The 27,012-nt window shown below is 33.4% G+C and overlaps 6 protein-coding genes and 1 long non-coding RNA gene across 16 annotated transcripts in view; 4 read left to right on the top strand and 3 right to left on the bottom strand.

Moving 5' to 3' along the window:
* Positions 1 to 156: 156 nt before the first annotated feature.
* On the top strand, positions 157 to 3,076 carry LOC122572517 (cleft lip and palate transmembrane protein 1-like protein). The gene is made up of 8 exons (XM_043737552.1): positions 157 to 716; positions 983 to 1,103; positions 1,179 to 1,399; positions 1,497 to 1,782; positions 1,854 to 2,042; positions 2,121 to 2,296; positions 2,365 to 2,616; positions 2,688 to 3,076. Exons 1-8 carry the CDS (start codon positions 463 to 465, stop codon positions 2,776 to 2,778), a joined length of 1,590 nt encoding a protein of 529 aa, XP_043593487.1. The 5' UTR covers positions 157 to 462; the 3' UTR covers positions 2,779 to 3,076.
* LOC122572513 (exocyst complex component 2) lies at positions 2,631 to 13,270 on the bottom strand. 2 transcript variants are annotated; one of them, XM_043737544.1, is made up of 12 exons: positions 12,585 to 13,270; positions 12,201 to 12,501; positions 11,948 to 12,143; positions 11,376 to 11,877; positions 11,026 to 11,315; positions 10,768 to 10,952; positions 10,579 to 10,693; positions 10,217 to 10,498; positions 9,725 to 10,051; positions 9,459 to 9,643; positions 9,168 to 9,379; positions 2,631 to 2,749 (listed from the first exon to the last, which is right to left on the bottom strand). In XM_043737544.1, the coding sequence occupies exons 1-11, from the start codon at positions 12,691 to 12,693 to the stop codon at positions 9,193 to 9,195; spliced, it is 2,679 nt and encodes an 892-aa protein (XP_043593479.1). In that variant the 5' UTR covers positions 12,694 to 13,270; the 3' UTR covers positions 2,631 to 2,749; positions 9,168 to 9,192. The 2 variants fall into 2 exon arrangements, with proteins under 2 accessions (XP_043593479.1, XP_043593478.1); XM_043737543.1 differs by lacking the exon at positions 2,631 to 2,749 and adding an exon at positions 8,988 to 9,099.
* LOC122572510 (putative phosphoenolpyruvate synthase) lies at positions 3,800 to 10,340 on the top strand. 2 transcript variants are annotated; one of them, XM_043737531.1, is made up of 19 exons: positions 3,800 to 3,935; positions 4,005 to 4,126; positions 4,198 to 4,336; positions 4,422 to 4,602; positions 4,679 to 4,789; positions 4,866 to 5,090; positions 5,152 to 5,279; positions 5,348 to 5,679; positions 5,753 to 5,898; positions 5,982 to 6,248; positions 6,318 to 6,468; positions 6,551 to 7,090; positions 7,156 to 7,458; positions 7,521 to 7,910; positions 8,009 to 8,334; positions 8,408 to 8,492; positions 8,566 to 8,866; positions 8,930 to 8,995; positions 10,251 to 10,340. In XM_043737531.1, the coding sequence occupies exons 1-18, from the start codon at positions 3,806 to 3,808 to the stop codon at positions 8,989 to 8,991; spliced, it is 3,939 nt and encodes a 1,312-aa protein (XP_043593466.1). In that variant the 5' UTR covers positions 3,800 to 3,805; the 3' UTR covers positions 8,992 to 8,995; positions 10,251 to 10,340. The 2 variants fall into 2 exon arrangements, with proteins under 2 accessions (XP_043593466.1, XP_043593465.1); XM_043737530.1 differs by lacking the exon at positions 10,251 to 10,340 and having other exon boundaries at positions 8,930 to 9,172.
* Positions 13,271 to 13,665: 395 nt separating the features above from the next.
* LOC122572514 (RAC serine/threonine-protein kinase) lies at positions 13,666 to 17,290 on the top strand. The gene is made up of 7 exons (XM_043737545.1): positions 13,666 to 13,993; positions 14,336 to 14,603; positions 14,694 to 14,931; positions 15,024 to 15,221; positions 15,292 to 15,562; positions 15,644 to 15,880; positions 15,978 to 17,290. Exons 1-7 carry the CDS (start codon positions 13,912 to 13,914, stop codon positions 16,316 to 16,318), a joined length of 1,635 nt encoding a protein of 544 aa, XP_043593480.1. The 5' UTR covers positions 13,666 to 13,911; the 3' UTR covers positions 16,319 to 17,290.
* Positions 17,291 to 17,407: 117 nt separating this feature from the next.
* LOC122572519 (acid phosphatase type 7) lies at positions 17,408 to 19,775 on the bottom strand. The gene is made up of 7 exons (XM_043737563.1): positions 19,226 to 19,775; positions 18,937 to 19,131; positions 18,532 to 18,859; positions 18,266 to 18,448; positions 17,988 to 18,207; positions 17,723 to 17,917; positions 17,408 to 17,647 (listed from the first exon to the last, which is right to left on the bottom strand). The coding sequence occupies exons 1-7, from the start codon at positions 19,323 to 19,325 to the stop codon at positions 17,546 to 17,548; spliced, it is 1,323 nt and encodes a 440-aa protein (XP_043593498.1). The 5' UTR covers positions 19,326 to 19,775; the 3' UTR covers positions 17,408 to 17,545.
* A 788-nt stretch (positions 19,776 to 20,563) lies between these two features.
* Positions 20,564 to 27,012, top strand: part of LOC122572509 — a 125,920-nt gene continuing 119,471 nt past the window's right edge. For 2 of the 8 annotated variants that reach the window (XM_043737515.1, XM_043737516.1), the window contains exons 1-3: positions 20,565 to 22,516; positions 23,083 to 23,195; positions 23,856 to 23,913. In XM_043737515.1, the coding sequence (XP_043593450.1) occupies positions 22,372 to 22,516; positions 23,083 to 23,195; positions 23,856 to 23,913 (316 nt within the window). In that variant the 5' untranslated portion in view covers positions 20,565 to 22,371. Of the gene's footprint in view, positions 22,517 to 23,082; positions 23,196 to 23,855; positions 23,914 to 25,467; positions 25,981 to 27,012 lie in introns of those variants that run through there. The other 6 variants (XM_043737517.1, XM_043737518.1, XM_043737514.1 and 3 more) reach the window with 5 other exon arrangements.
* On the bottom strand, positions 22,538 to 25,461 carry LOC122572526. The gene is made up of 3 exons (XR_006318482.1): positions 25,299 to 25,461; positions 23,040 to 23,150; positions 22,538 to 22,966 (listed from the first exon to the last, which is right to left on the bottom strand). It is a non-coding gene; the product is annotated as an uncharacterized LOC122572526 (long non-coding RNA).

Consider the following 27,012-nt stretch of genomic DNA (forward strand, 5'->3'; position numbering starts at 1 on the left):
TATTACTACTACTACTACTACTACTATTATGATAAATTAACTTTTTCTTCCTATCTTTGTTATAAAACAGATAAATTCCAAAATAAATAAATTCCATTATTAAAATATCGTTTGCGCTCTTTTTAGTTCATTTAGTCGTCATCAGATGGCGTCTGTATCCTGCTTTCACGATGGATTATGCACGTACCGTCGTCACCGCTGATTGTCCCGTTACAATTTTTTTGATCATATTCTGTTCGTTTTTGAACCGATAATATATTAAAATACATTACATACTAATATACTGGTATCAATAACATGTCATTGGACTTGAATGTGTTAAGTGTACACTGAAGTGAAACGAAATAACATACAAGTATTCACGATTATGTATCGTATGGAACGCGATATCAGCTGAGTTTTTTGATTCGCTTAGTTGAAGACAAATGATGTTAAAAATATTTTAAGGAAGAATTTGTAAAAATGCAGTGGCCATCTTTTACCCTTATATTAACGAAACTATTTCTGGCTTATATCGTTTATTCGATTTATAATTTGTCTCTGTTGTTCGTGGCACCGGCTTGTGAAGAAGGTAAACCATGCCTGACGTCGTATTTAAGTCAAAAACAGCAACTCCAATTGCGAATTTACAGTTCCGTCGACAAATATCCTACCGAACAGCAGATCGATTTCGTATACGCTAGTGAAAATTTCAATTATACACACACAAATACTCTGTGAGTAGATATTCTCTATTTATGCACTTGTGAGCAAATTAAAAACCGCAAAATACATGTAATATAAGTAAAAGTAAATATATAAAATATCCAAAATATAACACTCGTTATAATATTTTGTGAACAAAATAAATGCTTTGGTTGCATTACATTTCTTGAGATAAAAGTATGAATTTGCATAAGTATCCTTTACCGTTTATTTATAAACATTAAATTTTGAATGCATGCACCTCTCTTTATATGCAAACGTTGTATTTTTCTTTCAGTCCATTAACTTTGAATGTTCCACGCAAGACACGAAATAATGGAACATTGTTTTTGCATATTCTCGTTGCACCCATGCTTCCTTCTAGGAAGTATGCAAAAGATATTACCAATATACAGAAGGTATGAAAGATAATATGAATTTTATTTTTATATATAAGTTTTCTATGTATATATTTAACAATGTAACTATTGTAGGATCCATATGTATCTTACATTCCTATTAAAATGACCCAATATACCATTCCTGAAGCAGAAGCTTTCAATCTATTAGGTGAGAGAAATTCAAATCCCAAGAAGAAGCAAAATTTTGTAAATCCAGTGACACATATTAAGAGTCGCGTAACGTTTACAATAATGACTGATGATGTGAAGCTACCTGTGCATAACGTACCTACGGAACTTGTGAATCACTTAAAGTATATTAGCATTATTTACATATATTTTAAGCATTGATATTATATAACATTAGTATTTTTATTATTTAAAAAAACATTAGAATTTTCATTATTTCAGAATCATACAAGGCAGAACATTTTTACCTATAATTAACTATGACTTCTTACAAACCAGACATCGTGATTTAGTGAAAATCATGCCTCAGAATAATACAGTTAATATCACGTTGCAATATTCTCCAATTTCTATTGGGAAGTTAAGGTTGCTGTTGCATGTGGAAGCTACTATGCAAAATCTAAAAACTCTTGGATTTTCTGATAAAGATGTAGATGAAGTGAAAGGAATTTTTGCAGATACCAACATATATATTCTAGGAGGAACTTTTCTTATTGCAGCCATTCATGTATGTAAACTAAAGCATAACTACAACATAGTTTGAAATATAATTTAATACAACATTTTATATTTCTGTAGTTGCTATTTGACTTCCTTGCTTTTAAAAATGATGTGAGTTATTGGAGAAGGAAAGATAACCTTGTGGGCCTTAGTAAATGGACTGTTGTATGGCGAGGATTTAGTCAGACTGTTATTTTCCTTTATTTACTAGACGAAGGTTCATCTCTACTTGTCCTAATCCCTATTGGAATTGGATCTATTATTGAGGTAATGGCAAACTGTATACATGTAGCTGTTAGTATTTTACATACTCTTTTTCTTTTTTATGTTCTTTTTTCTCAATAGATGTGGAAATTAAAAAAAGTGTTGAGACTTAGGCTTAAAAACAATAATAACAACAATATAGCTGAAGTTAGAACAAGAGAATTCGATGCTGAAAGTATGCATTACTTAGGTTATTTATTGTATCCTCTTGTTATCGCCGGTGCAATTTATTCTTTACTTTATCAACCACACAAAAGGTATACAACTGCATGTACTCGAAATTTATGTATGTAAATATCTATACATATAATGTTTTGAATTTCAGTTGGTACTCGTGGAGCATAAACTCCTTAGTAAACGGTGTTTATGCTTTCGGATTTTTGTTTATGCTTCCGCAACTTTTTGTAAACTACAAACTAAAATCCGTGGCACATCTACCATGGAGGACGTTCATGTATAAAGCATTCAATACGTTTATAGATGACGTCTTCGCATTTATCATTTCAACACCAACCGCGCATAGAATAGCGTGTTTTAGAGATGACGCAGTTTTTATCATTTACCTTTATCAACGATGGTGAGTCAGGAACTTGTATGTTTCTTATGATTGTATGTAGACTTTACTCTGACAAATGTCATCATTTATAGGTTGTATCCGGTAGACAAATCTCGTCCAGATGTTGATGTTATTGGCGAGGAAACTGTTAATTCTGAAAATTCAAATAAAAAGACTGACTAAGATATTTCTAGTATCTCTTTAAATATGTGCATCTGAAATTACTATGACATTGAATGTTTCACTAGTGCATACCAATATGAATACCTAAATAGTGTGGTTTTGATAATATTTTAAAAGTAATCTCTTGTTGTATTCGCACTTACATTGCTAAAAGACAGAACTGATATATAACGATCTTTCATTGTGATGTATTAGAAAGAAATTGTTAAAGTGTGAAAATATAATGAAGAATATTTCTTTTACTTTGTATGATTTTTACAACGAAATTTTATAAATAGTATCATGTGTATCATTGGAAGACGTTTAAATTGATTTAAATATTTTACGAATTTTTTATAATTTTAAGTGATATAACAAGATTGTAAGTAATAATATAATCGCCAGACAAAGTCTAAAACGGTGCAGATAAGAATTTAAAAATTGATTTTCTTTCGAATTATCTATAGCCAACTATTATAATATATTTTTTAATCAAAATTATCAGACATATATTTATATGATGTTTGACAGCATTACAATTAAATTTGCTAAAAGATACTCTGTATTTTGAAGTATACTGGTGTTATGTAATTATTTTTCAAGGTCGTCGTTGGAATGTGTCATTCAAGCTATTCGCGGATAGTAATTTGCTGTCATTACATATACATATATATATATACACACATACATACTTGTGCTCAGTTGCATTTCATGTTTGCAATTGATTGAAATGTTATTTATATGGTCGCAAGATAAGATTGCGTACCTGCGCGGAAGATATTTAAATTGAAAAATTTATAGAGATTTAATAATGATTGTTAAAATGTACGTTTTTACGCATGCAATCAGCATTTATCTATTAAATAATGATAAGTGATTGATAATCAATAAAGATTATAGAAACCAGCAATATCGTGAAAAGAACAATACAGATAAACTTTTTATCAAATTTCATTGCTACTACTTACTTTAACGGCGTAAGTGTCTAACAAAATAACATTCTCACTAACAATCAGGAAAGAATCCATTAAAAGACAATTAATTCACAATGATAAGTGTCCCATTTGTTTTTAAAATTTTACTTTCTATCTTTTTACCATTGTGGCTATATGTTTGGATTAGTAGAACAGTTAAGAAATATAATACATCATGTTTAGACTTGAAACAAAATATTCCAAGTAAGTATCTATTATTAATTCACATAGATAAAATAGGTATGCATATACATTACTAAAAATTACTTTTAGATACTTATTTCTTATTGAAATATTGGTGGGCAGAATATTGTATTAATAGGATAAAAAAGAAAGAAGGACATTCAGATTATGAAAAAAGTCACTTAGAAAATTCAAAAATTAAAGATAAAAATGTAAGTATTTTTTCTTCTATTAAGTTAGGAAGTGTTATTAAATTTATCCAGAATGGTTTCTATTTGTTTAGAGTGCCAACAGCATATTTTTTTATGGTGCAGATCAAAAAGGGAATTCTTTAGTAATTAAATTTACTCGTAGAGCATTCAAAATAGCAGAAATATCATTGCAACTTGCCACATCTGATGGTCATCTATATGTCTTGCCTGGTATGAAAATGTTCATGATGTATCATGAATTTCTTTTTTCCTTAGTAACTAAGAGTATAAAGTAATTTAAAAATTCTTTTCGCAGAATATCCTGATACAACTTTAACAAGTAGCCTAACTCAGGAATGGACAGCAGGTGGTCTAAAAATTGAATTTTTAGATTTTCAACGACGTTGCAGAATAATTTACAATGGAATGCTTAGAAACTTAACTCTGGGTGATGAATGCAATGATGATAATGTTGAACATGTTCGCTTCAATTTTATGTAATAAATAGCGTCAATTAATTAATAATTAGGTCAGTTAAGTATTTGGAACTATATTAATAATTTTTTTAATTAGATTTATTGCGAATTCCCAACCATTAAGATGGCCAGAAGATTGGAGTTCAAAATTACATGCAGAAGCATTAGCTTGTGAACCTTGGAAGAATCCTGACTGGATAAATAAAATGTATTCAATAATTATAAAAATGCTATTGTACATTATTGTTCTATTCACGTAAATAATCCACCTCTGATTTTTACAGAAAGTTACTTGAGTATACAGGTTTTGATCAATGGGGATCTATGCTAGGTCAAATAACATATAAAGATGGATCTGTCTCTTCACTGTATTTGCGCGGACTTCATCAATATCGTTGGGGGAAGCATGAATCTTATGAATTTTATGAATCAGTTACTTTATTTGGAGTAATGTTATATGGCGCTATGTATTATCTTAATATGAGTAGTACAAGATGTAGTTTTCCACAGTAAGTTAAATAACATATTATGATCAAAATTGCTATATTGAATGAAAATTCTTAATTTCAGAATACAGTTGGGTCAATATAGAACTAATAATGAAAGTGTAGCAGAGATTAGCAAGATAGGACTCAAATTATCCGATTTTAAACAAAGAAAACTTAATAATAATTTGGAATATAAAACATGGTTCATAGGTAAATTGAAATTGATTGAATATATTTCTTATAAAACATGTAAATAATTGTTGTACATTTAATTTCAGCTGAAAATAAAAAGTACGATATTATCATAAAACCTAATAAAACAATAACTCTATATTATGGCCAACCATGGAATTCACTAAACAAAATTTTTACTGTGAAGTTAGAAATGAATGGAAAATCAGGTGTTGGATTAATGCAATTATGGTCCCTCTACAATGGATCATATAAAGCAAAAGTGCATCCACCTTTACAACTGTTAAAACAACCTAGTATTTCTGTGCAAAGAAACGATTATGTTGTATATTTTAATGATGGAAAATGCCAAAATGAAAATATTGTCGGTGGAAAAGGATTTTCTCTTGCAATGTTAACTTCTGTTATAGATACAGATGTGAGTTGTGATATAGATTTTATTGTTTTACTCTAAGCTCTTAAAATATTCTAACATGCAGCAACTTTTATAGTTTGTTGTGCCAAAAGGATTTTGTGTGACTGTTTTTGCCCTTGAATTGCAATTACATAGACATAAAAAATTGCAAGAAATGATTAATGATATCGAGAATGTTAGTGTTGGGAAAAAAGATGGTAATCTCCAAAAATATTGTGACGAGTAAATTACCTTGTTTAATACTATTAAAGAATATTGAATATTTTGTTACTAAATAAATAACATTTATTATTTTTTATTTTTAGAGCTATGCGTATCATCGAATCGACTCCTATTATTGACGAAGTAAAAGATGCAATTTTAAAAGCAATAAAGAACTTAGAGTCAGAAAACAATGATGATAAACCATATAGGTACGCGATAAGATCTAGTGCTGTAGGTGAAGATAGCGAAGAAACTTCAGCTGCTGGCCAAAATTCAACTTATTTAAGTATCCAAGGTGAAGATAATATCATCAAGAGCGTAGCTAAGTGTTGGGCGAGTTTGTTTTCGTATCAAAGTGTCAAATACAGGTAACATGATAATATAATTAGCTTTCATAATATTTTTAATACTTATGTATTAAATAACTTATATATTAGAAAACAACATGGGATGTTTGTAAAAACATCTATGGGCGTATGTGTACAAAAGATGGTAAATGCTAGTGCTGCAGGTGTTATGTTCACCAGACATCCGACTACTGGAGACCCGTCAAATATTCTTATTACAGCTAATTATGGATTGGGAGAGGTAAGATTAAAGTAACAACTACAATATAAATCATAAAAATAATATATAAAAAAAACAACTAATGGACTTTCTATCTTCTTAGTCTGTTGTTTCAGCAACAGTTGAACCAGATACAATAATTGTTCATAAAAGTTGGGATAATGAATTGACTGTAACAAGTTCAGTAGCAGGGAATAAATATCAAAAAATGCTAGCAAGTGAAAATGGAGTTGTTACAATTGAACTCAATGACCAAGAAAATAAAACAATTTGTTTGTCAGAAAAAATTGCTCTGCGATTAGCTACTATAGGAGTAGATTTAGAAATGTTATTTGGTAGCGCCAGAGATATAGAATGGGCAGTAGTCAATGAAAATATTTATTTACTTCAAGCTCGACCTATCACCACTTTATATACGTGGACAGATTTTGAGCTAATGCACGAATTAGATTCAGGTGTCCCAAGCGATATTGACATTTTTACATTTGCTAATGTAGGCGAAGTATTTCCATATCCAATATCACCTTTATCAATTTCTATGACTAACAGAGTACTTAATTCGTCAACGGCTACTGCATTTCAATCTTTAGATCGTATTTTCTTTCATATCGTTACTATGAAATGCTGCGTGAACTATTATAATGTAAGTAGTATTATGAATTTAATAAAAAAAAACATACATCTAAAAGACGTTCATTGTTATCGCAGATGTTTTTACGAAATCCTAGTGAAACTATAACACTTTTGAACAAAGTCGCAGATATAGCTATTAGCGGAGCTGTTTTAGTCACACCAGAAACATTAAAAGTTGCTTGTGATAGAAACGGCGTATCTAGTCGCCTAGATCGAATTTTGCTCCTATGTGACATGGTAAAGGATGCAATGAAAAATAGTGCAAAAGAAAAAACTGCACAGAAGATTCGTCAAAATTTAAATTTAAATGCAGAAGATTTTCATACCGCTTATAGTTTATATAATGAAATTAATCAACATAGAGATGAATATTTAATGGTGGGTATATTCACATATTGGAAAATTTTCGGTTAGATTATGTAATTTCACAAAACTTTTAGGCAGGAGAATGTCATTTGCATACATCAAGAGTTAGTGTCATTTATCAAATTTTTGCGATGGGTTTATTAACAAGTGGCTACAAGGATCTTGTGCAAGAGCACTTTTCAGATATCGCAATTTTGTTAGGTTCTTGTAGCGATATTGTTAGTGGTGAAGTGGTAACAGGACTTAATAAAATAGTGCATTATATTAAGACGAATGAAAAAGGCGAAGAATTTAAAAAAATTGATCCTAGTAAGGGTATCGATTGGTTAAAAATTAATTGCCCACAAGCTGCAAAGGAATTGGATAATCTTCTTAAAGAGCACGGATATAGATGCATTCAAGAAATGGATTTTATATCAGAACCATGGTCTCTTAGACCTCAAGATCTTATTAATACACTTCAGGTAAGCTGTATCATTGGAATATCCGTCATTATTGGAATATGCAATATCATTGCAATATATAACGAATATATTATAAAAAAAATTAATTATTTTACTAGATCATGATGGCGGCTGTAAAACAGAACAATTCAAGCAAATCGCTTAATCCAGAGGAGACAGTGGCACAATTGAAGACGCCAAAGTCGAAACGTATTAAATGGATTTTGGAAAAACTTGTACCCCTATGTAGACAAGCTGTCGTTCGTCGAGAAATGACGAAATCAATATTTGTATATGTTATACATATATTTCGGCTAGCTTATAGAAGACTAGGAAAATTGATGGTTTTAGAAGGATATCTACCTAGCGAAGACTTAATATTCTTTTTAACGAACGAAGAAATAGGGAAATTATTGAGTCATCACGATACAGCATTAATACAAAAGTAATAAAATCATTAAATAAAATTTTCTTTTTCTTTTGAATTATTATATTAATATACTTTTACAATTTTTTAGGGCTTCCCGTAGGAAAAGAATTTTTCCTCAGTTAAAAAAAATGAAATATCCAGAAGTTAATACTGGAATGCCAATTCCTATGAAGGTAGATTGATATATTATTTTTTGTATGAATATTATTTATATATAAAAATTATAAAACTCTTTCTATATTGCAGAGTAATGTAGATATAGTAGTTGATGAAAAATCTGAAAAAATTCAAGGAATGTCGGTATGCGGAGGCTCTGTTCTTAACAGAGCATGTGTAATCACGGATCTATCAGAAGCACATACGATACAACAGGGTGATATTTTAATTACTCATGCTACCGATATTGCTTGGAGCCCATACTTCCCATTATTGAGCGGTATAGTTACAGAATTAGGAGGACTTATAAGTCATGGAGCTGTAGTAGCTAGAGAATACGGCCTTCCATGCATAGTTGGAGCTAAGAGAGCTACACAAATATTTCAAACAGGTAACATATTGTTGTTTCTAAAAATAATCAAAAACAAACGCTAAAATATAAATAAATTTGTAGGAGACACTGTGCTATTAACCGCGGATACTGGTGTTTTGCAGTTGGTGAAGAAACTCGATTAAAAAGGTTACAATTTTTATTTTCTCTTGTATCATATGTATTTATATAATTTAACAATTCAAGGTGAAATTTGTTTAATTTATTCACATTAATAGCGATGAATGTGCAAACTGCAATAAAGGAATCTATTGTAATAATATTTATAAAAATAACAATAACAATTACAATAAATACTTACTTAGATTCTTAAGTTATTATTAAAGCTATACGGTAGTGACGCGATTAGGATCGGCAATCAATGTAGGAGTATTATTGGTTGCATCATTGGCAAGACATGATAGTTGCAAATGCATGGACGTTTTTACTTTTACGAACAACATGTCGATTCGCGCATAGTCGTCTTTGTGAACTGGTTTCGGTATCGCAACTAGTGCTTCTTCAAAGAAATCTCTACAGATCAAAAATTAAGATATTAGTATCTCCTTTATTTGTGTAACTAAAAAAAAGAAAATACCAAATAGATTATTACTTTGCTCTCGGTGTACTGTAAGACTGTAAGGCACTCCGCAGGAGTGTAATATCTGTACGTGCTTGCACAATTCCGGTCGGTCCGAATTGAGTAACACACGACATGAGTCTTGCAAGTTCTTCCGCTACTGTCTCAACTATGTGAGAGAGTACTCGATATAGTAAAGCTGGTGCGACACGGCGCACCTATAAAAAAAAAACAAATTGCAATCAGAAAAATTGCATTAAACGATCAAAAATTGCTTACGAATGTAAAACGATAGATACCTCTGCGTGAACTGCAATTAAATTTGCTAGGATTTCTTGCGCATACGGTCTCACATGAATAGGTTCAGTCTCAAAATCCCATTCTAATCCACCCAGATACATACTTGGTTCAATTGTGCCAACTAATGGGTCACAACGGCGTTCCAAATATGCATCCAGTACAGCCGCGTCCAGTGTACCCAGTTGCGTCCAATCGGAACCCCATCCATCCGCATCTGACAAACTCGGATAACCCTGATCCTTCAATGCGTCTCGAATTCTTGGTAGGATGGTGTTCAGTGTATAACGAATATTACTTAATGAGATTAAGAGGTATTGTTCCCACGTCTGATAAAAAATTCAGAAGTAATGCTAAAATATAGCACTGACTTCAAAAGATGCTACAAATTTTTGTACTTTTTTCTAACGACAATTAATATATAGACTATCTTTCCTGAAATAAATGGTCTTCTCTATAAACATACCACGCTGCAAGTATGCTGTAAAACTTACTGGGCCTTGATGCTTGTTATTCTTGCTCTTATAGCCAGAAGGAGAACCAACTAATTGAGATACAGACGATTCGTCAACATCTAGAGCTGCCTCGCAGCCACTGAATGCCAATCGCTGTAGGCAATATCGTGTGAACGTTGTAAACAGTGCCTGGATAGAATGATAGTATAGAAGATGATGAGCAGGATTAGCAAATAAAGGTTCTTCTCGAGGGCCACAAGCAACTACTGTATCGCGCGCCCGCTTTGCGACTTCTATAACCATTTCTTCAAACAGATATGGCTATAAAGACAAAAATGAACAAATTTAACAAAACAATATATGTACATATAGTATTTTTATAAACAAGATCAAATTATTACCACTTTCGTAACGCCACCGTCTTCATTTAAATATTCAATTTGCCAAGTTTCTTTTTTGTATAATGTTGCTATGTTTCCTTTCGTTTGTTTAAACAAAGTATGAAAACACTCCAGTCTAATTTGAAAAATTTGAATTCATTATATGACAAAACTAAAAAATATTAACAAAATAATAACAATATTTTGTACCTCAAGTTAAGTATAAATTTTCCGAAAATATCTAATGCCTCGTTTGGTAAATCCAAATGAATCAATGAAGCGTACATTTGTCTAATCCTACGCAAGATATGTAAAAGCCATACAGCATCCAAATCATCGCCACATGTATTTTTCAAACCTTCCATCGCATGCTCCATGCTTGACAGTACTAGGTTCTGTGTCGAAATAATTAATTTTTTTTAACAGAGTTGAATTTTTTTACGATGTTCACTTGATAAATTAATGTACCTTGAAAGGTGTCTGTTTTTCTGCGTCCACTGCAACATGTAACTGTCCTGTAAAGTAGCTCTGACCTAATCTCCATAAGTCTGGTAGTTGCTCGACAATTATATCACAAATTGTTTCAATACATGATATTTCTGGGGGAATATTAGTCCCATCATTTTTGTTCGATTTTGATTGTTTACTATTCTGTATTGACTTTGCTTTGTTCCAATCCTCTCCATTTGAATTATCCACTTCCAAATGTTCTTGTATACAATTGGTAATACTTTTTTTCAAGTAATTCGAATGTGAAACTGGAAAAGGTAATTATTAGCTTTAGCGAACATATAATATACAATACTATAGACAAATACCTATAGCATCCCAAGCTGGATCTCCTTCAGCTTCCAAATTAACAAGATTTCTAATTATTTTCTTATGTTCCTCCAGACTGAAGGGCATTTCTTCAAGTTTATTTCTTAAATGTGCTTTTAACATGACAATTCTGTTATCGATTTCATCCAGCACTTTTTTAAAAACTTCGACTTCTGTATTTTTAAATAAATTTTTTACTCTCGTGTAGTCGTTAATTACAAGATCATAATTGCCCCGTTTTATGTTCTTTTCTATATTAATTGGCATACAAAAAAGGAACTTATATCTCTGCATTACAGACAATGCATTTCTCGTTGCATCTGCTCTGTCTCTTCTTGCTAGCACATCGTCAAATAATTTATTAGCCTCTGACATGGACTGTTTAATAGCTTTTTCTAACTTTTCAGTGGGATCACTGCCATATGTTTTTATATCTGTTTCAAATTGTTCTTTTAATAATGTTATTGTATCTAATTGTTCCATTACAGACCCTACATTAGCCTACAAAAAAATAAACAAGATACTAAGTAAAGGTATAAATATTAACTTGTCTCCTTAATTTAACAATCACCTTTAAAAATGATAGTTGACCCTCTTTTTGGGAATTTACTTTTCTTTTGAGAAAAGCCAATCCAGCCCTTAAATCTTCAAAAGTAGTAGCATGATGATGTTGCAATAAGAACCAACCAGGGTGAAATTTTTCACTAGTAAGATCTCCACTACCTTCCCCAAAAAGTTCCATTAATTCATCTTCAGGGAACTTCTTACTACAAAGTGATACATTAAAGAATTTCTATTAACTCAAAGATGTTAGATAAACATACTCATTGCCTTCTACGCTTAAACCTAAAGGGTCTTCTTGTTGATAATTCGTTGGAGAGAGTGTCCTTCTCCCCCAGACAAAACTCTGCATAGGAGCTTCCTCCACCCATACCGCGGATTCTTTCATAGGACCTATCGTTTCATGATAACCACGGAATTGTACGGTTGATGTTCCTGGTCCTCCACTGCGTGTAGTTACTATAATATCACCCCGACCTTTACAAGGTCCTGATCTGGCAATGATCTTATTTGAAGATTTCCATTCTGCTGATAAGAAGCAATCACATCCGCATATTGTTAGACCTAAATACATTAAAATTTCCATTGATGAAAAAGTTTCTTTATCATTAACAATATAAGTGAGTAACTTAAACAGCGAAATTAACCTATGAGATCTTGAGCTTTGTTACCCAGAAATTCACCGCGAACAATCACGCGGGTACCTGGAGGTCCTTCCTTTGGAGATACTCCCGTTACCACTGGCGGTGGACCCATCTCATTAATTTAATATTTTAATCCAAAATTCTACTATCTTCGAGTAAACAAATATTGATTACACATAATTCTAATTTTAATAATCAAACAGGTTTGAAATCCTGCCTTCAGTCCGATAGACAACGATTACCATTTTTTTATAAATTTCTCTCAAATCTTATCTTCTATACTAATTCATGAAGAGACAAGTAAGTTAGAGGGAAGAAAAATCACTGTCAAAGCGAATGACGGCCGATAACCCAGTGACAAACGTGATTGTCGATGCGATAGAGTGGAAGGTAGACAAATTTTATAAAACACATCGAAACTGAATACATATTCACGATAAAGTCATTATACCACAACGATATTGAAAATAATTTAAAACAACTTTGAATTAAAATTAAAATTTATCGATAAATGATATTCATTTTCATGTAAATTACGACCGTGCTACGCCTTTTGATTAGTTATCTATAGCTGTCGATAGGCATCTACATCATCGCTAGAGTTGTTATTTCACTATACATATCTACAGATTTTTATATTTAATTCTATTAGAATAGTACACGACTTTGGAATTTGTGTTTATATTTTAAATAGAATTAATAGAAAATTGTTACGTAAGCTCAAAAATATTATAAGCAACTAATAATTTCTAGAGATCATAATTAAAATGTAGTAATCGGAACGTAATATAATAATGCACAATATTTGAGGAAACACATTTAATTTTTATTAACATTCGTATAGTCGTACATAATAATGTAGGGCTAAAATGTACATACATACATACATATATATATATATATATAATATACATATACATATATATATATAATAAATCATAATAAACAAAGGGTTTTGCGCATGCTTGTCCGAAAGGATAGAATATATATAGAAAGGTGTAAGCGTCATCAATATCCGTATCGATAACCCGAGGTTGACTGAAAGTGGACAGGCATCGTTCAATGAAAATTCTTCTTTATTCGTAATCGATTGCTGCGCCATCTCCGGTATACGAGGAAGCAATGCTAGTTTTAGTTAGTGCGCATTAGTGTGTCTGTCGATCACAGAGTATAAGTTGAGTTTACCTGCCAAACGTGTATCTATGATTGCTCAAGTTTGTATACTCGTGCCATTCTCGGTGTTGTATTTCGACAATTTTCCTGGAATATTCCGGCTAGACAGGGACACCGAGTATCCGCATAGTGTGTGCAAGTGCGCATTAAAGGAGTTATGGGAGACGCAGCGATGAACGTCGCAGCGTCCGGTGGCGGCGGTCAGCGTGTCGTTAAGGAAGGCTGGCTGCAAAAACGCGGTACTACAGAACAGTTTCATAATATTTATGTTTACTTCTTTCCTTCATTTCGATCGGGCCGAGTCCAAACTGAAATAACCTCTTCTCGTTTTCTCAGATCTTCTCCTCTTTTATCGTATCCCTCCTTTTAATAATTAAACGTCAAGATTAAAAGTAATTTTTTCATGAAAATTTTAGGAAGCAGAATTACTATAATATTAAAGTATTAGACTGTTCGTTTGAACTTTGGTCATTATCTTGCACTGAATAGATATTATTTACATATTTTGTAAAGGATAAATAAAATGCTTGATATTTATAGAGGTGATAAATTAAAGATGATTTTTTATTTGTTATGTGTAGGAGAGCATATAAAGAATTGGAGGTCGAGGTATTTTGTTCTGCGAGACGATGGTACTTTAGTTGGGTTCAAAGCTAAGCCGGATCAACAAATGGCAGCTGCGGCACAGCCACTGAACAATTTTACTGTTCGTGGTTGTCAAATCATGTCTGTAGATAGACCTAAGCCTTATACTTTTGTCATAAGAGGTTTGCAATGGGCTGCTGTAATTGAGAGGACGTTTCATGTAGAAACAGAACAAGAAAGAGAAGATTGGGTTGCAGCGATAAGGTTTTGATTTAGACAGAACAACATACTTTGCATAACATAGATTTCTGAAAATATATAAATATTTCTGTCCTCTTTTATTTTCTTTTATAGATATGTAGCTGCTAGGTTAGCAAGCGAGAAACAAAGTCAACAACAGCCTACGCAGATGCAACATTCATCCTCGTCTGAAGATGTTGATATGGAATCTTCAGGAGGTGGTAGGTCAGACTCGTGTGGATCTGTCGGAGTAGTGTCTTCGGATGTAGACGGTGGCAGTATTGATGAACTATCTGCAAAATTTAGTGTTCAAGGAACATCGAATAGTAAAAGTACAGGGAAAAAAAAAGTAGTATGTATATAATTGGTGTTGTTCTCTACACATATCATTCTAAATCTAGATATTTTGCATTTAATAATACATATTCTGATCTTCTATTTCAGACTCTTGAAAATTTCGAATTTTTGAAAGTTCTGGGAAAGGGTACATTTGGGAAAGTAATCCTTTGCAGAGAAAAGGCAACGGGCCATTTATATGCTATTAAAATATTACGAAAAGAAGTTATTATTCGTAAAGACGAAGTCGCGCATACACTTACTGAAAATAGAGTACTGCGAACTACGAATCATCCGTTCCTAATTGTATGTAGTTTGTATATCGTTATATCGTCCTTGTGCGTATAAGGCTAATTAATGTTTTTTTAATTTGCAGTCTCTAAAGTATAGCTTTCAAACAGCGGACAGGCTGTGCTTTGTAATGGAATATGTAAATGGCGGAGAGTTGTTCTTTCATTTAAGACGTTCTCGCGTGTTTGGCGAGGATCGTACTCGGTTTTATGGTGCTGAAATAATTTCAGCATTAGGTTACCTTCATTCGCAGGGTATCATTTATCGTGATCTCAAATTGGAGAATCTTCTCTTAGACAAGGATGGACATATTAAAATAGCTGACTTTGGATTATGTAAAGAAGATATAACGTATGGTAAATAGCTTGTGCATACTCAAATATAAATTTGTGGATTTGAAAATGGTAAAAAATACCGGTAACATTTCAAATACTCAGGGAGAACGACGAAAACATTCTGTGGAACTCCTGAATATCTTGCACCAGAAGTGTTAGAAGATAACGATTACGGACGAGCCGTAGATTGGTGGGGAGTCGGTGTTGTTATGTATGAAATGATTTGTGGTCGATTACCTTTTTATAATAAGGACCATGAGAAGCTTTTCACGCTTATTGTAATGGAAGAAGTAAGATTTCCTAGAACAATTAGTAATGAAGCAAAAGATATGCTTGGTGGTAAGTAGGTGGTAAATTGAATTAGAAACTCCAAATCTCGAGCGAAAATTCATCTTGTGAAATTGATGGATTTTTTAAGCTTTTAATTTGTTTTCAGGATTACTTATAAAAGATCCGAGTAAAAGATTAGGTGGTGGACCTAACGATGCGAAGGAAATTATGGATCATGCATTTTTTTCGTCAATAGATTGGTCGGATCTTGTACAGAAAAAAATTCCTCCTCCTTTTAAACCTCAAGTAACGTCTGATACAGATACCCGATATTTTGATAGTGAATTTACGGGTGAAAGCGTCGAACTTACGCCTCCTGATCAAGGATTTTTAGGTAGTGGAGGTGGTTTGAATTCGATAGCCGAAGAACAAGAGCATTTCCCCCAATTTTCCTATCAGGAAAGTCACTCAGCAGCAACATCTTCCATTGTTTCCATTAATCACTGACAGTATCAAGCTTTTCCTTTGTTTACATATTGAGATGTATGGCTACATGCATGAGAAAGTCAGACATTCGATTACGACGAATATTTGCAGTTTGTCTACCAATTTGGAAGAATTTTTTTAACGCGGATAAATCGAAATATCAGTTATTTTCGCTAATTTATGATGCTTTTTTATGCATCTTTATAAGGTTTTAACACATATCTCCAATGGCAGATTCGTGTGTATGCGTGTAAGTATATACGCATACATGCACATACTCATTGAAATTGTACATGAAAAAGTTATGTACTATAGGATCCAATTAAATTAATATTTATACCTGCTGAGTAGGTTCGCGGTGATATAACGGGGATTGAATGTTTTGTTAAACCGAAGGCAGAATAAGAAAGATAAGAAGCTTATCCCGTAAACTGTGTTACATTATAAAGAGTGGCATGCTTCTTCTATATGGAAGAACGATATTTGATAATCGTAGCTACAGTTTCTTTTTTTAATGAAGATGGTGTTCAATATTTTTTGGCTTCGTTGTCAATTCTATCGCAATAATTTATAGAAGAGCAGTTCCTGGTTATTTTTTTAAATTCATTAGTCAAATATTATAGCAGAAGCCAAAATAGTAAATTACACTTGGCAAAGAGCCAGTCAATGGGCAAATGGATTTTCCATTTTAAAAGTAGCAGCATAGAAACATTAATAGCTTTAATTGAATTAGTATATAAATCTGAAATCAATTTCTAACATCAAAAGAAAGCGTTTCTTTGTTATACTACTACTACTACTGAATTTGGAAGTGTTATTTTTTTCTTAGTACGAATCACTATTCATCATGTATCATTGACAAATATTGATTTACTGTGAGAATCAGATGGAAATATAAAATGCTATCCTAATATTATATTATTAATATTATATGCTACAATGATTATATATATACATATATTTATATTTTAACAATTAAAGGATTATATTGTATGTATGCATTATTAATAATTTCCATCTCATTTGTAATTAGCAAATTTTTGTAGTTTATCCGTTTTTACGCAAGAAGGAATGGGAGAAATTTTTTACAATAGAATTAAAAATCAATTGTTTGAAGTTGGTAGATACGCAGTTTTGCTATTTACCACAAAAGAGCATGATACATTGTCGAAAAAGATAAACGATAAAAGTTATGTCTGTATATCGTTTTAATTACTTTGTCCTAAATTATATCTTATGTTCCATGTTTTATATTTTATTTGCAAGAAGATCCACATTGTACGATGGTAAGACATTATCCTTTATGAGCCAAACATGATCCAAAACTGCTCCTTCTTTGTCATCGGATACCTATTACCGATATATCGTTAAATGAATAGTAACAAACATTCGTTTTCCATTTATTTTTCCCATAGTATATAATACCTGTTCGAGATAAAGATGAGTCTGATTATATGCTTTCATCCTGGTATATCCATAATCGGAACTACGGTACGCAGACCATTCTGGTTTATGCGGAATAAACTTTTCGCGACCTTCTTTACATCCTGCTGATCCAGTTACTATATGCACAGGTGCCTTGTAGTTTTTGTACGGATTTTCATAACTACCATTTTGTACCTAAAAATTATTTCACTTTACTTATTTTGAACGAATTGAAGATAATGATATTTTCATGATGATAGATTACCTTAAAATTGTATATGGGCCACAAACGTTCATAACTATGTTCATGAGCCCATAATAATAAATCTACTTTGTACTTAAAGAAAAGATCCTCGAGACCAAACCAATTTACAATTGGCAATCCAACTCTTATTAAACTTTGATGATTGGTGCAGTCATCTGCATTAGCATTGCTGCAATACATTGGTCTGTGACCAAATACAACTATCCACGGTCTTTGTGCCCTATAAAATATTGTTATTAATTTCTGTTGTATTCTGATAGAAAAACATACAAACTTACCTATTCTTTGGCATGTTTGCTTCTATTAAATCTTTTTCTAACCAGTTATACTGTTTAACAAGTTGCTTTATACCATAATTCATAAAGTAATAAGCTTCTGTTTCTATCGCTATGAAGTGAACTGGTCCTACATTAAAGCTATACCATAAACCTTCAGAATCGCCAGGCATTGTAAAACGTGACCTAATAGCATATTTATTTATTTTAACAATGAAGAAATTATAAATGAATAAATTGATAATCTTAAGCATAAAATATATCCTGACCTGTAATTACTGAAGTTATACTTCTCTTCATGATTACCAGGTACTGTCATATATGGTAAATATGCAGCCACTTCTTGTATTTGTTTCATAAATTCATCTCCAACACGTGCATTATCCGTATTCATGTCATATGCAAAATCTCCAATATGAATTGCTGCATCATATAGTCCACGTTGTGCTTCTTCTTGCAATCTAGGTAAACTTTGAGCATTTTCATTACCCATATCGCCAAAAATAACAATATGAGGTGACCATTTTGCTGATACCTCGGGAGCAGTTTTTAGATAAAATATACTGGACCATCCATATTTGCTACCACAGTGATAAACTATTTGAAAAATTTATATACATATGTATATAGCTGATTTAAGATCCAATAAATAAGTAGAAAGCTAGTTTACTTACGGTAATTAGAATTAGGTTCTAAATTTTTTAACCATACTCTATGAATATATTGTTTTTGTTTTTCATTTCCACCATCAATAAATAAAGTAGAATTTCCTTGAGCTGTAAGAATTAGTCCTCCTATTCCATATTCAACGATTGATTCATCAGTATTGTTTCTTGTGGTCCATGTTACAACAATGTCATGAATAGTATCTAGAAATTATAAGATATTTGTTAATAATTAATTACAGAAGTCCTTTAAGGAAGTAATATAGTAAGAATATAAGTAATTTGGAATATGTTTTACCTCCATAGGATAAATGTACAGCTTCAGGTTGGTAGTAAATAACATTGCCTACTGTGACAGAAAACAAAGATAAAACAACCAATCCAATTGTCAAATCCATTTCTCATTAATTCACCAAGGACTGAAGTCACGTTGATGTATATCAGTCACGATGATATTCGATCAATTTATTTCTTCACTTATGAATATATGAAAATGCTGACGTTTGTGGAAACTTTAAAATTCAGACAATAAGGTCTTCAACTGTGCTCGATCGAATACAAAGAAATACTGCATTTGTAGGCCGTGTACAAACATTCAATTAGACTCCGATCGCCTAAGATCGCGTATCAGCAATGAGTCAGGCATTATCAACGAAACTCCTATCAACTGTTTAGCTTCTATCAGCACTCTAAATTGTGGAATATTAAACATACTCCTAATTGCAAGGTTTTATTGAATTCCAGCATTATTTCAGTCGAAAATAAGATTCAAATTAACACTCTGACTAAATTTCCTGAAATGTTCAAGATCAGAACTCACGTGATAGCGCCATCTCGACTATAAGCATGACTCTAATGTATTATTATCCATATTGCACAATGCACTTACGGCGAAGTATTCAAAAGATATGATAATTAATAGTAGCTTATATTCAACTACAAATTACCATTCATTAAATTCAAATATCACATCTGAAGAATTACTATAATCATTCAAATGCAATTGAAAGGAAAAATTTGGGGATCACAATCAATATTTTTCATTTCTTCCTAAATATTGATAAGAGATATGTATTCCTAAATTAATTGAGTTAATGTTAGTCGTACACGATAGAAACTGGCAGAAAGTAATGCCAGAAGTAGAGAGTGTAATTATGAAGTTAGCATCCCTTATATTGATCACGCGCTCTGTCAGTTCGTCTTCTCTTTTCTTCCCAAAGAGCTCTCCTATTCTATTGCTCTTGCGCGGGTACGTTTTTACACGTCCAGTATACAAGAACGGCCGTGTATAAATGAACTCATCGAACATTATCTGAAACGCAAGTTTTAACCTAAATTACATTTGTGATGTCTCTCTTACATATTACTTATCACCTTTTACTACCTAGATACAAACTCGTATCAATAACTGCCTTTTTTAACAGAATTTCTCCCATCTTCAACATTAATAGCTCTTTATCTTTCATCAATTTTTTAGAATGTACAATTGAATTGCAAGACTCGATACATATACATAATTAAATAATCTCCCATTTATATAGTCCTATAAATAATATAAAAAATGTGTAAAAAAATATACGTGTTTTGTTAGTATTTGAACACACATTTTCAGGAGTCGAATTGGTGGGGGCAACCAATCCATGCCTTATACTGCGAGCATTACCCTGTAATAGTGAATTTGATACAGTAAAATGTACTTACGTTGCTGATACGGAGGTGCAATTTGAATAAAAACGGGAAGAATCTTTTATGAAAATTGATAGAGTAAAAGGTAAAATCGACGAATCGGTAGGGCAAGTCGAAGATGGAGGGGTTGCCGCCACGAGAATGACGACGGCGCCGTGGCGGCCGCTACTGCCGCCGCTTCGCGGCGAGGGATGGAGATCAGCGGACGACAAGCGATGTCAGGGCTGCTGCCGCCGTCGGTTAACAAGCACAGGTTCACACCCATCCTCGACAATACACTTTAGAGCTCCGGTGTCGCGGGAAACTGATAGGACGATCTTCTTCAGGAGTCAGTTCCACAGTGTAGTGAATCAATGCGAACGGCTCGTGCCTCAAAATCTTCGGAAATAATCGAATAGAACGAAAAGTGATGTGCTTCTGGAACTGAATAGGGTGGCCGAATTTGTTTCTAATTCGCGAAATCGTACAGTCAAACCTAAAAGACAGAAGATACGTTAATCATTAAGCACGATAAAGATTTGCGAACGTTCATCGGGAATACAGGTTAATCGTTTCACGGTGAAATCCTCTTTTGATCCTGCGTGATCGAGATGTCGCAAGTATCCTCCGCCGAGGGAGACATAGAATGAAGATAATGTAGACAACAAACGAGAGGCGAGAGGCAGAATCACGTAGAAACGACGGCCTGTAAAGCAACAGTGCTCTCTTGTGTAATGAAATTCCATCGTAGGACGTGCGTTTGATTGAGACCTACCGTCGACGAAAGTGAGGGGAAGTTAGCATGAGGATAGCCCGTGTTAGTCCGGTCTCGACGAATCGAGGCTCCTTCGCGGTTCCCGAATGCTACCCGAACAGTCCCATGCAGTTAAGGATGCGAGCAGTCAGGATGACCGAAGCAAGCGAGGAGTTGTGTTCAGTGAAAGCTTTAATCAATAAGCTAGGACTCGAGGGATTCTGAATTTGTTGATCGTTCGAGAAGCAAGTCTTCGTTGCAAGGATGTAGGGGGGGCCCATACTCGGGGCCCCAGTGAGGGTTTCCTCCAAGGACTCTTCCAAATCGCTCGTATTAACCAAAACTAAAACGAATGTTAAAAGAAGCTTCATTACGAATCCCTCGTACTCGTATTAAAATATATAAAGACAAATATATAAAGAGAAATATATAAAAAAGAACGATATTATTCCTCCTGTGATTTTTCGAGTTTGCAGCAGACCCTACCGAAAGTATATTACCAACGTACTTAATCAAGAGGAACGATCGGATAACGCTACGTGTTCGTTAGCAACGTTTTTTTAAGGAATATCCGCCGCTAGTTCTCTTGTCGTTTTAGTCATTTAATCGGTGTACGTAAATATAACAGCCTTAGGTAATTGTTAGCGAAGTTGAAAGTTCCCGGGGCGGCTCGACAATTCCATCGGTTCGAATCAGCCGAGCGAAAACTGTGTCAAACCCGTCGTCGAAAAATTTTGGCTCCAGTCTTAAAACCTGAAAAACAGAGAAAAATAGAGAAGCAAAAAAAGAAAAGGAAATAGAATCGAAAGAGAGGAAGAAGAAAGATAGAATGCGTTTACGTCTAGGAAAACGTGGATGTTGTTAGTAGTATATGTAGATCGTGATATATCGATGGATATATAAAATGAGATGCGAAGATGCAAGAGGAAACGAAAAGAATGGGTCGCGGTAACGACGTTAATATCGGCGAATCGTTTTTTCGGTGATGATAGGGCGGCTGCGCCTATCATCGACTTTAATCAAGCATGTCGCGTCAAGATTCGCCTGAAGCATCGTTCTCTCCTGGTAATGGAGTAGACCAGTGTCTATCGTTGAAGCCAGGAGAAATGATCGATCTAGGGGGATATATTATCATATTGATCAACGAGAATGACAAGATCAAACTGTACGGTGAGCATCGATGAGCAGCGTCATTAACAAACTTCTGCTGTTTATTTATCGTTGTAAAGTTAAAAAACATTTTCTTTTTCTTTTATTTTCTTTCCCTTTTTTTTCTCTCTCTCTTCCTTTTTTAATTAGCATCAGCTACATGCAGTTTAATGAGCGTCAGCAAAGCTGCTTGTCAAGCACGTAGGCGTGAACTGTGAAACCCTTTCTCTCTTTTGTTTCTCGTGTCTTTTCCTCGAGGATGCTATCATGTGTAATCATTGACATACAAACGAATTGGCTAGTCCGTTCGTCCTGTATAGTCTGTATCTATTGTCTGTTCGTGTATCATCTTTTTCTACTTAGACTCGTTCTTTTATATCATACTTCTCTCTCTCTCTCTCTCTCTCTCTCTCTACTGTGATTCAAATTCTGATACATTGTAGTTGTAGTATACACATATGCACTGTAACACTTTATACACATATCCAATTCGTAAATGTTTGATGATTAGATTACTCTGATTATTATTTCTTTGAGTACTTACTTATATTTTTTTAATAATGGGAATTGTTCCAAATGTATTGCAGGTTCTCCGGCCAACAACAGGGACACGTTGGAAGCGGTCGACGAAATTTTAGAAGTTAACGGTAGCAGGCTGGAAAATTCCAGTCAATCAGAAATCATTCAATACATATGCCAGGTACTTAACATTTATTTATAGGATTGCTCGGATAATTTGTAGTAAAATGTAGGAAATACTCGAGAATACTGTATCTCTCCAGAGTTAGCGTATCATTAAACAATATGCATATTCACCGTTACTTTTCGTACCTTCTTTCTATTTTCTGAATTAATTTTTTAGACTTCTGGAGAGTACTTAATTTCCTATTATGAGAAAATAATATTTTGTAAAATCAGAATATAAGTAAAATGAAATAAATTATTGATACATGAATGTTGAAGATTTATAACCTATTTTTTATCGAAATATGTATAATCTCTGTTTCTTACTGGGGAAACACCTTTTTTCTATTAATCAGATCTAGATTTTTCTCTTTAATCGAGGCATTAGATCGATTCGACGTTTTATTGGAAGTAGTATTTGTCAAGCAGTACTTTGCAAAAGTACAAAATAAAATATTTTCTTGAAATTTTTCGAATATCCCTATGAATACTATATCTTATGTATTAATATATATACTGTTTACTATTTACCTTATTATACACTATATGTAAATTATATCTAATACTGTATACCTTTTACTACAAATATTAAATTTCAAGTATGTTTCGATAGTTAAGGATACCTAAAGTAAATATCAATTTGCTTATCGATTAATCGATCTATTTATTTCCCTAGTGCGTCAGCTCACGAACGATATGTCTGCGAGTGCGGAAGAAAAGAGGAAAGGACAAGGGTGAGTACGTTTTAAGAATATTTATTGTAATTTTAATTTGTGGAGATTTTAATAGGTAACAAAATTTATAAATAAAATATGAGGAGGTTAAATGATTTTATCGTGCAATGATTAGATGGCAGATTTTCATACATTTATAGGTTAAAGATGTAAAAATATACTGAACCCGTATAATATCTAAAGATACATAAAATATCCAAAGTAAATTACTCATTACGGTATTTAGTAAAACAAATATCTGTTTTGATTTGATTTCTCCAGTCATGTTCAGAAAAATATTTGAATTTGAATATTTTGAACAACAGTGCGGTACCATAGAATCTATGGGGTAAATATCGCAGATTATCGATCGACTATTTAGTACATCATGTCGATTTTCGATATTGTGATTATCGCAATTATTTCAAAAGTTCGTTAGTCTTCTCGCGTCTGAAAGATGAAATGGTTCGCATCAAAGTGAGTTCTGTTCTTTTTGGAAAAAATATATATCTTGTGAACATTTATCTACGGTAAGGATTATTATATCTGTTTATCTTACTGCTGTTATTAGATCAACGTAAACTTCAGTACTTTCACAAAGTAGAAATATCCATCGTTATCAACGAAAAATGTAATCCCCTCCTCGCAAATCGTTTGACAGAAAAATGACTTATTATACATTTTAATAAATGGATTAATGAATAAAAGAATTTATAGATAAAAAATAAGGAGATTAAATGATTTTATTGTGAAATATCGAGACTGAATTTGAACAGTGATTGTTTAACGCATCATATCGATTTTCGATACATATTGCAATTATCAGAATTGTTTCAAAAGTTCGTTAGTCTTTTCGCGTTTCTGAAAGACGAAATGTGTCACTTCTCGTCGAAGTGAATTCTGTTCCTTCTTGAAAAGATATATTTCTTCAGAACGTTCATCCTCGGTAAGGAGCATTTTGTCTATTTATTTTATTAGTATCGTTGAATACTCCAACATTTTTATGTAAACATCAGATAATTAAAGAAGTTTGTAGCACGTTTGGTAGTCGATGCAACTATTATATCTTATATTTAATGGATATGGGAAAAGTATAATCAAACAAAGCACTAGATTCTACCCAGAATTCCTTAGTTACGAAGTTTTCACTTTTCAACAAGATAACAATATGAAGAATAGGCAAAAAGTAGCAAGAATCTTAATTTTTTAGATAAGTTCTTTAATTACGAGAAAGTGGATACTGATAGAAAATCTCATACGACAGATATCGGTAATATTATCGACAACTTCGACAAATTTCTTCGCGTTATCATCTCCTCCCTTCAATCCCTTCAAATCGTTTGCCAGAAACAATTTTCCAAGACTAATCTCCCGTGAATATGAAAGATTCAAACTTCGGGCCTTACGTAAAATCGTCGGCCGATTTCGTGTTCCCTCGTGCGATTCCGGCGTTCGCCAGGTAAATGTTCAGGTCGCCGCCAGCGTGTAACGGAGACGAATAGAGGGGAGAAGAGAGACAGCGAGGAGAACTCGGCGAGAGGCACAAACAGTGCACACGAACGGAGGGAATCTAACCTTCGAATGTATCCGCTGTCACGTTCAGGTCCTCGCTAGTACGGAACCGTACATACGTGCCAGCGGTTCCGCGGTATTCCGCGCGCTCTTATCGTCCTCCTAACCTTCCATTTCTAGTTTCGCGAACACTTCGTCCCGTGATTTCGTTTAATTTCTCACGTTTGCGTGCTTAGACGTCGTGGCTTGTCCCGAACACCTACTATCTATCTACTTTTACCTCATCTTCGCGCGAATACGTTCGACTCTGTGTTTATTCATTCGATGATTATCATTGGTGTCTCTGTGCACTCGTGTTCTCCCTCTTTGTTTTTGTGTATGTGCCTGTTGTGATTCTCGTTCCCGGTTCTCTTACCGGTGGAGGGAAATCGAGACAAAGAGGAGCCAGATGGCAGCTGGGTTTGTCCTCGAATCGTCCAGAATCTCGAGGATATTCGATTATCGAGTCCCGAAATCGCAGTAAGCTGGTTACCGTTAATCGTCGATCGCTCGTCGCTGGATCTGTCGATACGGAAGGTGATTGCTCCTCTCTTATACTCTTTTCTTTTCTTCTTTTCTTAACCATCCTTTTTTTCTTCCTCGAACCACGGTGACGTTGCTTTTTAAAGCCATCTTTCGCTCGTCCTCTCCGTTCGATTGTTGCGCAATCACGCTTTTATTCTTCGGCCGTTATATGGGCTCTATCTCCCGGGACCCGAGCAGAAATGAGTTTTCATTTGATTGCTCGTTTCGATTCGTTCGCACGAGTTATGTGTCATCAGTTACGTGACACGCTAATACCGTTTTCTGTCGCGAAAACCGAGACTAAGAATCCGTCGCGGTTGCAATTTCTGGGTTAGACAGCTAACTTACAGCGGCTCGCTAAACCATTCGATCGCTTACCTTACCGAATATCGATTCATACATTTTGAAGTTTGCAGTTTTAGTTGCCACGAGACACGACTGTCATGATCGCCATGCTACAATTTTTAACTCGTCTCGTGCATACGTACGTGAATGGTTACGCTGTATGTAGTATATAGAACGTATCGCACATCGACGTATTAAAATGAATTGCCTATCATGTATACATTGTACGCAGTATACAAAACATTTTGGAATTTCATTATCTGTGATCAGACACGACTGTCATGATTATATCGGTCAAATCCCGAAGCAATCTAAGATCTAAAAATCTACCTATGCATTCGACAACTACTCTTATGAATATATTACTTATGTACGTAATTGTATTTGCAGAAAGAACACTTTAAATTTATCTATTAGATCTATGTATACAAACGTATATAAATGTGGCGCATGGAGAGATACCTCGAGTTGGATTAAATTTATCCACCAATATACAAGAGTATTACGTTTGCCAGAAGAGAGTATAAATGGTGTTAAATTTATTAAATATTTAATTCTAAAAAAATCTGATTATAACGCATTGTCCAAATATATTTGCTATTCTTTTTTCTTTACAGAGAAACTCTTTACCCACACACATACATATATATATATATATACGAAGTTCGGTTGCATCGCTTGATCGATAAATTTACAGTC

The sequence above is a fragment of the Bombus pyrosoma genome, linkage group LG11, assembly GCF_014825855.1.
Source record: "Bombus pyrosoma isolate SC7728 linkage group LG11, ASM1482585v1, whole genome shotgun sequence".
NCBI lineage: Eukaryota > Metazoa > Arthropoda > Insecta > Hymenoptera > Apidae > Bombus > Bombus pyrosoma.

Bases quoted from the DNA above. Each gene is read 5' to 3' on its own strand.
- LOC122572510 (XM_043737531.1), top strand. From the start codon at position 3,806: ATGATAAGTGTCCCATTTGTTTTTAAAATTTTACTTTCTATCTTTTTA. The intron at 5,899-5,981 runs GTAAATTACCTT...TTTTATTTTTAG, and splicing joins CTCCAAAAATATTGTGACGA to AGCTATGCGTATCATCGAAT. The intron at 7,459-7,520 runs GTGGGTATATTC...CAAAACTTTTAG, and splicing joins ATAGAGATGAATATTTAATG to GCAGGAGAATGTCATTTGCA.
- LOC122572514 (XM_043737545.1), top strand. From the start codon at position 13,912: ATGGGAGACGCAGCGATGAACGTCGCAGCGTCCGGTGGCGGCGGTCAG. The intron at 13,994-14,335 runs GTACTACAGAAC...TGTTATGTGTAG, and splicing joins AGGCTGGCTGCAAAAACGCG to GAGAGCATATAAAGAATTGG. The intron at 14,932-15,023 runs GTATGTATATAA...CTTCTATTTCAG, and splicing joins GTACAGGGAAAAAAAAAGTA to ACTCTTGAAAATTTCGAATT.
- LOC122572517 (XM_043737552.1), top strand. From the start codon at position 463: ATGCAGTGGCCATCTTTTACCCTTATATTAACGAAACTATTTCTGGCT. The intron at 717-982 runs GTGAGTAGATAT...TTTTTCTTTCAG, and splicing joins TATACACACACAAATACTCT to TCCATTAACTTTGAATGTTC. The intron at 2,617-2,687 runs GTGAGTCAGGAA...CATCATTTATAG, and splicing joins ATTTACCTTTATCAACGATG to GTTGTATCCGGTAGACAAAT.
- LOC122572519 (XM_043737563.1), bottom strand. From the start codon at position 19,325: ATGGATTTGACAATTGGATTGGTTGTTTTATCTTTGTTTTCTGTCACA. The intron at 18,208-18,265 runs GTAAGTTTGTAT...AATATTTTATAG, and splicing joins GCAAACATGCCAAAGAATAG to GGCACAAAGACCGTGGATAG. The intron at 17,648-17,722 runs GTATTATATACT...TATCGGTAATAG, and splicing joins CTCATCTTTATCTCGAACAG to GTATCCGATGACAAAGAAGG.
- LOC122572513 (XM_043737544.1), bottom strand. From the start codon at position 12,693: ATGGGTCCACCGCCAGTGGTAACGGGAGTATCTCCAAAGGAAGGACCT. The intron at 11,316-11,375 runs GTATTTGTCTAT...TACCTTTTCCAG, and splicing joins TCCAGCTTGGGATGCTATAG to TTTCACATTCGAATTACTTG. The intron at 10,052-10,216 runs GTAAGTTTTACA...ATTTTTTATCAG, and splicing joins ATAACAAGCATCAAGGCCCA to ACGTGGGAACAATACCTCTT.